The sequence below is a fragment of the Oncorhynchus clarkii genome, chromosome 10, assembly GCF_045791955.1.
Source record: "Oncorhynchus clarkii lewisi isolate Uvic-CL-2024 chromosome 10, UVic_Ocla_1.0, whole genome shotgun sequence".
In the NCBI taxonomy this organism is placed as follows: Eukaryota; Metazoa; Chordata; class Actinopteri; order Salmoniformes; family Salmonidae; genus Oncorhynchus; species Oncorhynchus clarkii.
Window position 1 is genome coordinate 72300052 of NC_092156.1, and position 10949 is coordinate 72311000.

General features: G+C 43.6%; 1 protein-coding gene across 1 annotated transcript in view; it reads right to left on the bottom strand.

Annotated features, from left to right (window-relative positions):
- Positions 1 to 9202, bottom strand: part of LOC139419334 (immunoglobulin superfamily member 1-like) — a 50506-nt gene extending 41304 nt beyond the window's left edge. The window contains exons 1-2 of the mRNA XM_071169276.1: positions 9160 to 9202; positions 8159 to 8479 (exon numbers count right to left, since the gene is read on the bottom strand). Of these exons, the coding sequence (XP_071025377.1) occupies positions 8159 to 8479; positions 9160 to 9202 (364 nt within the window). The remainder of the gene's footprint in view (positions 1 to 8158; positions 8480 to 9159) is intronic.
- Between the last annotated feature and the right edge of the window lie 1747 nt (positions 9203 to 10949).

Here is a 10949-nt window from a genome sequence, read left to right on the forward strand (position 1 = left end):
ATCCACGAATGTCCACATACTTTTGGCCACATGGTGCATCTTGTTATTTATTACCTGAGCAGATCACTGTGAGTCCAGGAAAGAGATCATAACTTCTCCTACACTCCCTCAGTGCGCCCTCAGACCCAGAACAGGAAACTCTGAACCCTCTAGTGGTGTTTCCAGGTGGTACTGAAACAGTGGAGCCACAACCCAGCTGTCTACACACTACTGCAGCTACATTCCTCTGGTTCCAGTCATCAGCTCCCACAGTCCTCCACTCTCCCTGGTCGTACCACTCCACTCCACCAGCACAGCGACTGCCTCCTCCCACCAGCCTCACATCATCAGGCTCTGAGAAAAGAAAAGAGAGACACAGTAATCGTACTATTTTCTCACTAAAACACACCTATATTGTCTCTCATATTCTTCACTCCAGGTGAGAAACAATGTTGATTGAGTGACAAACTGTTTCTTACCTGAGCAGGTGAGTCCAACAGCATTACCAGGTAGGCAGGTGTTGTTCTCTCTGTCTGAGGTGTCACAGTCCAGGAGAAGGGACTCATTGCCTTTACACTGGAACTCTTTATCCCAGGTCTGACCCTCACCTCCTCCATAGAGCCCCCCCTGTAGAGCTGCAGGAGCCCCACAGCCAACATCCCTACAGACGACCTCTGCATCCTGCCGGTCAAAGTCAGCTTCACACACTGAGGCCCAGGACTGATTGGACTTCACCTCCACTCTCCCAGAGCACAGACCAGCTCCATCCACAAGCCGCACAGACTCTAGAGAAAAAGAGTTGGTTGAACATTCAATCAGTTTTGTTGATGACACTGTCGAGGACTAAACACAAATATGTTGGATAAAAGATTGTAGTTTGCTATGTTTGATACTGTAAGAGGTAGAAATGGGTTCTTAGTCACTCAGGATAGGGTTGGGAATAATGCAGGCAGGAGACAGGAAAAGTTCACTTCACTTTATAGAAAATAAACAGCTGGACATCCGTCAGGTAGCTTCACTTCAGTAACATCTGATCTACAAGGTCTGATGCTGTATGTCAGGGTCAGGATGGGCCAAGAGTAGAAAAGGTTACTGGTTATGATGATCACTGGTGAGAACTTAGTGATAAAAATATATTTTATCTTTCCTATCTCTCCCTCTTCCTCTCCTCCTCCCTTATTCTCTCTTTGTGACAGTGGTAGTGAGTAGAGACGTTCACTGAGGTAACACTCAAATATAAAGCATTCTGGGATATTTAAGTTGTATTTGATTCGTACTTGACTGAGTGATCTATTTAGTAAAGCAGACTGACAAGTTAAACAGTCATCATGAGAGGTGCAGAGGAAGTTGTATGAATGAAGGAACTCAGTTGAATATAATTATAATATCTTGACATTTCCTGAGCAGATCACTGTGAGTCCAGGAAGGAGATATAATACATGGACTAAAGTATGTGGAACTCAGCAGTGAGTTTTACAACAGAGGATTATTTTTACGCTCTACGCGGTCCAGCTCTCGGCGGTCCGTTCTGTGAGCTTGTGATGTTGTCTACCACTTCACGGCTGAGCCGTTGTTGCTCCTAGACATGCAACGTTGAAAGTCAATGAGATCTTCAGTAAGTCCATTCTACTGGCAATGTGTGTCTATGGAGATTGCATACCTTAAGGGAACATTTTGGCATTCGCCATATGGTTAGTGAGAAAGTCCATATTGCAAATGTACGGTCCCTTACCAGACGTCCGAAAACGTTTGTAAAATTCGCGGACGGCGTCGGGCTGTGCGGCAGGGCCGGATCCACCGGGAAGTCATCAAACGAACTCAAAATCAAATCAAATCAAATTTTATCAAATCAAATTGTATTTGTCACATACACATGGTTAGCAGATGTTAATGCGAGTGTAGCGAAATGCTTGTTCTTCTAGTTCCGACAATGCAGTAATAACCAACAAGTAATCTAGCTAACAATTCCAAAACTACTACCTTACAAGTGTAAGGGGATAAAGAATATGTACATAAAGATATATGAATGAGTGATGGTACAGAGCGGCATAGGCAAGATACAGTAGATGGTAGCACTCACTTCCGTCATCATGAAGTGCTTTGAGAGACTAGTCAAGGACCATATCACCTCCGGTGTCAATAAAAAAAGAACCAGCCATTTATCTATCATCATTTAAGATAAATCGTACAATGTCAAATTGGTGATGTTCAAAAGTAGTTTTTTTTTTGTTAAACAGTTACAGATCCAGTTGCAGGGTGTTCATATTTTTAAAGTGTGCTGCGGAGCTCTGCGAGATTTCTGTGATTTTCTATGATTTTCTGAAATAACACACACTCACTAAACCCTCCGTAAAAAACTCAGTTCTTAACGTAAAGACTTAAAACTCAGGATTCTGTAAAAGCATACCCCAATCAGGATATGAGTTTATTTATAGCTTCCTGTGCCAACCGGAAGTGCCTTAAATGGTGTCATAGTGGCTGTTTTGAAGGGTTAAAATGGTCAGATCTTTTCAAAACTTCATATGTGTGATTAGGCAACCCCCATGAACTGTAAATCAGTCATTTTTCCCATAACATTTCAAAGGAAAACTAAATCACACTAACACACAACTTGGAAGGAGGGACCCATTGGGGTGCGTAGAGACAGACAGTGCCTACAATAGTTACCTTTGTTCGAGCTAAAAAAGAACCGTCAGACCTAGAGTTCTGAAACTTTAGAAACCTGTTCTAGACATCAGGTCGATAGTACGTGGTGAGTTAGGTTCTGTGGCTCTAGAAGGTTCTTGGACCGAGAAAACTGCCTTGTACATTTGCAATGACTTCAATTCATTTTGACCATTACGAAAATTACGACATTTAGAAAAGTCTCAGAGACGCAAGACTAGGTGCATTGAAACCGGCTCGGCCCATATAGACGGACCCCAACGTTTCTGTCCGATAGCTCATTCAAGGACCCCATAGCAAGGCATGGAAAAAAGTGGATTTTCAGCACCAATTAGGGTTTTGCTCGAGCACCGATGGACCTATCGAGCCGAAACTCGGGATTCGGGGTCGCCTCACATAGGCCTACACATAATGTCCGAACTGGACCCGCAGCTAGAACGTAACTATGTGTTTTACGTTTTTATTATGTTTTAAACTGAAGGCGCTGTGAATTATGGGCCTGCTCTGAAATAGGTGATAGTTGGCTTCTAAATGAGTTGGAAAAAGTGCGTTTGGTGTCAATTGGTATCAGTTTGGTGTCAGAATGACATCTAATTGACTGATGGACACTGACTTGCTTGTTGACTTTTGTACATTTGCAATATGTTTAAACGGAGAGGGACCATCACCAAAATGGCATTCTGAAATCAACACAAAAAATGGCATCACCATAGTCTCCAGACTGTGCCGAGTTCAACGAGACGCCCCGCTTGACCGTAGCTCGCTCTGAGTGCAGCGACCTTGAAAAACAGAAGGCCCAAAATGAAGCCTGGCCCTAAATGTAATTTGCTTTTGGGTGACAGTGGGAGAACCGTTAGGGTGAGAAGCACAATTCGACCTCAGGTACGTTCCTGAGGTCCTCTCGATCCGTGCAAGTCTAACCTTGACCGTGTGGCATTAACCCTTAACAGTTAAAAGAAAGTGTTTACATCAAACAGTTGGCATTGACTTCTCTCCCCATAGGAATACATTGCCTGCACCCCTAAATTCAACCTGAAGCCTATGTGGGTTATGAATGCCGTATGAACCTGTCTTCGATGACAGTCCATCAGGCCACTATGAGGGCGATTCTAAGCTTCCTGGACCAACCGGAAGTGGATAAAATCACCCTAAAAGTGTATATCCATACCCTACCTGCAGTTTGATATAAATAGTGCATTCAACCCTGTGTAAATCATTCAGTTCTTAACGTAAAGACTTAAAACTCAGGATTCTGTAAAAGCATACCCCAATGAGGATATGTGTTTACTTATAGCTTCCTGTGCCAACCGGAAGTGCCATAATTGGTGTCTCAGGGGCTGTTTCGAAAGGTTAAAAAAGTTAGATCTTTCCAAAACTTCATATGTGTGATTAGGCAACCCCCATGAACTGTAAATCAGTCATTTATCCCATAACATTTCCATGAAAAACTAAATCAGACACACAAACAGCTTGGAAGGAGGGACACATTGGGGTGCGTAGAGACATACACTGCCTGCATTAGTTAACCTTGTTTGAACTATTTAAGAACAGTCAGACCTAGAGTTCTGAAACTTTAGAAACCTGTTCTAGACCTCAGGTCGATAGTGCATGGTGAGTTCTGTGGCTCTAGAAGGTTCTCGGACTGAGAAACAGCCTCGTACATTTGCAATAACTTCAATTCATTTTTGCATCACGAAAATGACAACATTTAGAAATGTCCCAGAGTCGCAAGACTAGGTGCATTGAGACCGCCTCGGCCCATATAGACGGACCCCAACGTTTCTGTCCGATAGCTCATTCAAGGACCCCGTAGCAAGGACCCCGTGGGAAAAAAATAGATTTTCAGCACCAATTGGGGTCTTGCTCGGGCACCAAATGACCTATCGAGCTGAAACTTGGGATTCGGGGTCGTCTCAGCTAGGCCTACACATAATGTCAGAACTGGACCCGCAGCTAGAACGTAACTACGTGTTTTACATTTTTGAACAGAAGGCTTTGTGAATTTTGGGCCAGCTCTGAAGTATGTGATAGTTGGCTACTAAACGAGTAGGAAAAAGTGGGTTTGGTGTCGGTTTGTATCAGTTTGGTGTCAGAATGATATCTAATTGACTGATGGACAGTGACTTGCTGGTGACTATTGTCCGTTTGCAATATGTTTAAACAGTGAGGTACCATCACCAAAGTGACATTCTGAAATCAACCCTAACGAGCGATGGAAAGGAACAACTATCACTGCTCGGCCATCCCGAGTTCATCGGGCCAGTCAATTTTGCATTTCTGCAGGATTTATGAGCATGCCAAATTCGTGATGGTAAATGCCCATTGAAACATATTGCAAATGCACGTGCATTTGCAATAGGATTCTATAGTGAAAAAAACATCACCAAATGGACATGATGAAATCAACGCAACGAGTGATGGAAAGGAACAACTATCACTGCCCGGCCATCCCGAGTTCATCAGGCCAGACAATTTTGCATTTCTGCAGGATTTTTGAGCATATCAAATTTCTTATGGCATTTGGCCCCCAAAAAAGTTACTTTTGACTTCCTATGAAATCATATTGCAAATGGACAAAACATATGCCTTATGCACAAGTTACAATTGTTTTATTTTTTATTATAAAATTGGACAAAAGTATATTCATACAGTTCTTACACATGTGTAATTGACAAACAAAAATCGAAAGATTTTCGAAAAACGGTCCAGAAAGCACTTTTTTAAGGGGTTGCTAGGTTTTTTATTTATTTTTTCATTTTTTTATTTTTAATTTTTTCAAAATGTTGCTTTTGGATTTGCAATATCAAAAACCACAGTGGAGCGTGCTCGTCACCGATTGGATTTTCAAAGTGTTACACCTGGCATTTGCAATCAACTTTGAACGAAACAACGCCAAATTGAGTGGTATTGGACACCGTGTATATGGTTTGTCCAGTGCCAATGAATTCCCATTGATTTTTGTCCATTTCAGGGGGGTGTTCCCTTACATGGCTGTGTGCTTGATTTTAGACACCTGTCAGCAACAGGTGTGACTGAAAAAGCCGAATCCACTGAAGTCAACTTACTATTGGCCATATAGTGCATCTTGTTATTACCTGAGCAGATCACTGTGAGTCCAGGAAGGAGATCAAAACTTCTGGAAGACTCCCTCAGTGAAGACTCAGACCCATGACAGGAAACTCCAAACCCTCTAGTGGTGTTTCCAGGTGGTACTGAAACAGTGGAGCCACAACCCAGCTGTCTACACACTAGTGCAGCTATAGCCTCCACGTTAGAGAGATTTCCCACAGTCCTCCACTCTCCCTGGTCGTACCACTCCACTCCACCAGCACAGCAACTGCCTCCTCCCACCAGCCTCACATCATCAGGCTCTGAGAAAAGAAAAGAGAGAGACAGTAATCTTACTATTTTCTCACTAAAACACACCTATATTGTCTCTCATATTCTTCACTCCAGGTGAGAAACAATGTTGACTGAGTGACAAACTGTTTCTTACCTGAGCAGGTGAGTCCAACAGCATTACCAGGTAGGCAGGTGTTGTTCTCTCTGTCTGAGGTGTCACAGTCCAGGAGAAGGGACTCATTGCCTTTACACTGGAACTCTTTATCCCAGGTCTGACCCTCACCTTCTCCATAGAGCCCCCCCTGTAGAGCTGCAGGAGCCCCACAGCCGAGCTCCCCACAGACTACATCTGCATCCTGCCGGTCAAAGTCAGCTTCACACACTGAGGCCCAGGACTGATTGGACTTCACCTCCACTCTCCCAGAGCAGAGACCAGCTCCATCCACAAGCCGCACAGACTCTGGAGAAAAAGAGTTGGTTGAACATTCAATCAGTTTTGTTGATGACACTGTCAAGGACTCAACACAAATATGTTGGATATAATATTGTAGTCTGCTATGTTTGATACTGTAAGAGGTAGAAATGGGTTCTTAGTCACTCAGGATAGGGTTGGGAATAATGCAGGCAGGAGACAGGAATAAGTTCACTTCACTTTATAGAAAATAAACAGCTGGACATCCATCAGGCAGCTTCACTTCAGTACCATCTGAACTACAATGATCTGCCCATGAACATCTCCCATAAACCAATATGACAAATACAAATATAATGTTTAAATACATCTGACATCTCTCCCTCTAATTAAATGAATTAAAAACACATAAAACATGATACATGGTAATATTGTATAATGTATAAATAAATCTCTCAATATGACCAGTCTCTTACCTGAACAGGTCACATGATGATAATATCCACCATCACAGACACCACGTCCACCTATGATGTCACACTGTCTAATAGAAGACTCATCTCCATAGCAACTACTATATAGTGTGACTCCTCTTCTTCCATCTTCAAACAGAGATCCTCTAGATTCAGCTACAGGATTCCCACAGTCCAGCTCTCTACACACAACCTTAACCTGTCTCATTATGTCCCACCACCTAAAACATACACCTGTCCACTCTCCTCTGTAGAAGACTTCCACTGTCCCAGAACAGGAAGTGGTCCCATCCACCAGTCTGACTGAGTATTCAGCTGTAGATAGCAGAGAGGAAAAAACAGTGGTGAGGACAGATGATGACAGTGATTCTGTTATTCTAACAGCAGTAATGCTTTGTGGTTGACAAGTATTAGTAGTTCCATAAAACACTACTTGTTATTGGGGTTTAGAATGGTTTGTATGGACACATGAATTTCTCCATGTGGTATAATAAAGTTGACTAATATTGAACTGCTATAATCACTGCAGATTTATACTCTACCTACCTGGTGGACTGACGCTTTGAGCCTGGAGATCTGAGGAGAAAGAGAGAGACAGAGGAGAAAGAGAGAGAAAGAGACAGAGAGATAGAGAGAAATAAAGGAGAAAGGGAGGAGTCAGAGGAAGAGAGAGACAGAGGTTAAATGAACATCAACATGACTTTTCATGATGTGATGGGGAAGACAGGCTTATCGTTGGTATGGTGCAACAACACCCATGTGTACATACACTATATATACAAAAGTATGTGGACACCCCTTCAAATTGTGTGGAAGAACTTTACAAAGCCCTGACCTCAACTCCATCGAAAACCTAAGGTCTAATCCCCCGACCTCACTAATGCTCTTGTGGTTGAATGGAAGCAAGTCACTGCAGCAATGTTCCAACATCTAGTGGAAAGCCTTCCCAGAAGACTGGAGGCTGTTATAGCAGCAAAGGGGGGGCGGGCGGACGGACAGACCTACTAGTCACCCCTCCACTCTCTCCCTGGTGTCACAGACGCAGGACTGTAGACTAGAAAGAAGCATTGCCCCAATTATCTCTACTTTCTCCTAAAGTGTACACTTGTTCCCTTCACTGAAATGACTAGTTCACTAAATATATTGGAAACGCCCACTTGATAACAGAAAGTAGAGTCCTCTGAGTGGAACGGTAGGAGACAAACAGTACCTCCTCTCACCTTCTCCTCCTCAACCCTCTCCCTCTCTCATTTCCTCTCCTCCCCGTCTCCTCTAAACATCCAGTTACCTGTTATGGTGAGGGAGAGGAGCTCACTCTCAGAGGAGAAGTTATGAGAGAAAACATAATTGTCATAAACACAGCTGTAGTTCCCTTGGTGGGAGTCATCTGCAGCAGGGAAGAGGAAGGCAGCAGAGTGATTGACAGCTGGCTGGGTCAGGGTTCTGTTGGAGCCGGTGAATGTGAGGAGGAAGGAGCCTCCTGGGTACTGTGGCTGAGTGGAGCAGGTGATGGTGAAGCTGTAGCCCCTGAACATCTCGGGCCCCTGGTGGCCCCTGGAGACCCCTCCCATTGAGTCAGTCAGGAAGATATCAGGCTGGACCAGGAGATCTTTAACAATAAAAGAGAACAAGAAAAACCTCTTCAACTAGTTTCCTATAGATATGACAATAACATCAGCATGTAACAGTGCCAGCCACCCTCCCTCACAGGGCAACATGAGTAGTGGGCCTACAGTCACTGAGACAACATACAGTATATCACAAAAGTGAGTACACCCCTCACATTTGTGTAAATATTTGAGTATATCTTTTCATGTGACAACACTGAAGAAATGACACTTTGCTACAATGTAAAGTAGTGAGTGTACAGCTTGTATAACAGTGTAAAGTAGTGAGTGTACAGCTTGTATAACAGTGTAAAGTAGTGAGTGTACAGCTTGTATAACAGTGTAAAGTAGTGAGTGTACAGCTTGTATAACAGTGTAAAGTAGTGAGTGTACAGCTTGTATAACAGTGTAAAGTAGTGAGTGTACAGCTTGTATAACAGTGTAAAGTAGTGAGTGTACAGCTTGTATAACAGTGTAAAGTAGTGAGTGTACAGCTTGTATAACAGTGTAAAGTAGTGAGTGTACAGCTTGTATAACAGTGTAAAGTAGTGAGTGTACAGCTTGTATAACTCAACACACAGCCATTAATGTCTAAACCGCTTCCACCCCTAAGTGGAAATGTCCAAATTGGGCCCAATTTGCCATTTTTCCTCCCCGGTGTCATGTGACACGTTAGTGTTACAAGGTCTCAGGTGTGAATGGGGAGCAGGTGTGTTTGGTGTCATCGCTCTCACACTCCTTCATACTGACTGGTCACTGGAAGTTCAACCTTGCACCTCATGGCAAAGAATTCTCTGAGGATCTGAAAAAATAATTGTTGCTCTACATAAAGATGTCCTGGGCTATAAGAAGATTGCCAAGACCCTGAAACTGAGCTGGTGGCCAAGACCATACAGCGGTTTAACTGGACAGGTTCCACTCAGAACAAGCCTCGCCATGGTCGACCAAAGAAGTTGAGTGCACGTGCTCAGCATCATATCCAGAGGTTGTCTTTGGGAAATAGACGTATGAGTGCTGCCAGCATTGCTGCAGAGGTTGAAGGGGTGGGGGGTCAGCCTGTCAGTGCTCAGACCATACGCCGTACACTGCATCAAATTGGTCTGCATGGCTGTCGTCCCAGAAGGAAGCCTCTTCTAAAGATGATGCACAAGAAAGCCCGCAAACTGTTTGCTGAAGACAAGCAGACTAAGGACATGGATTACTGGAACCATGTCCTGTGGTCTGATGAGACCAAGATAAACTTATTTGGTTCAGATGGTGTCAAGCGTGTGTGGCGGGAACCAGGTGAGGAGTACAAAGACAAGTGTGTCTTGCCTACAGTCAAGCATGGTGGTGGGAGTGTCATGGTCTGGGGCTGCATGAGTGTTGCCGGCACTGGGGATCTACAGTTCATTGAGGGAACCATGAATGCCAACATGTACTGTGACATACTGAAGCAGAGCATGATCCCCCTCCCTTCGGAGACTGGGCCGCAGGGCAGTATTCCAACATGATTACGACCCCAAACACACCTCCAAGACGACCACTGCCTTGCTAAAGAAGCTGAGGTTAAAGGTGATGGACTGGCCAAGCATGTCTCCAGACCTAAACCCTATTGAGAATCTGTGGGGCCTTCCTCCTTCCTCAAACGGAAGGTGGAGGAGTGCAAGGTCTCTAACATCCACCAGCTCCGTGATGTCGTCATGGAGGAGTGGAAGAGGACTCCAGTGGCAACCTGTCAAGCTCTGGTGAACTACATGCCCAAGAGGGTTAAGGCAGTGCTGGAAAATGATGGTGGCCACACAAAATATTGACACTTTGGGCCCAATTTGGACATTTTCACTTTTTTTTTGTTCTCACTTTTGTTGCCAGCGGTTTAGACATTAATGGCTGTGTGTTGAGATATTTTGAGGGGACAGCAAATTTACACTGTTATACAAGCTGTACACTCACTACTTTACATTGTAGCAAAGTGTCATTTCTTCAGTGTTGTCACATGAAAAGATATACTCAAATATTTACACAAATGTGAGGGGTGTACTCACTTTTGTGATATACTGTATGTTGATATCAGGCTGAAGCAGGACATCTGGAACAAGAGGAGAGAAAAAGAAAACGTAGCTCCTCAACTACTTTCCTCATTTAGATGTGACAATAACATGACATGTGACAGTGGTAGTGAGTAGAGACGTTCACTGAGATAACACTCAAATACAAAAGCATTCTGGGATATTTAAGTTGTATTTGATTCCTACTTGACTGAGTGATCTATTTTGCGAAGCAGATTTACAAGCTAAACAGTCATCATGAGAGGTGCAGAGGAAGATGTATGAATGAAGGAAATCAGTTGAAAAAATGTACAATATCTTGATATTTCCTGAGCAGATCACTGTCCAGAAAGGAGATAAAGTACAAGGCCAAAATATGTGGAACTCAGCAGTGAGTTTTACAACAGAGGATTATTTTTATGCTCTACGTCAGGGGTGTCAAAGT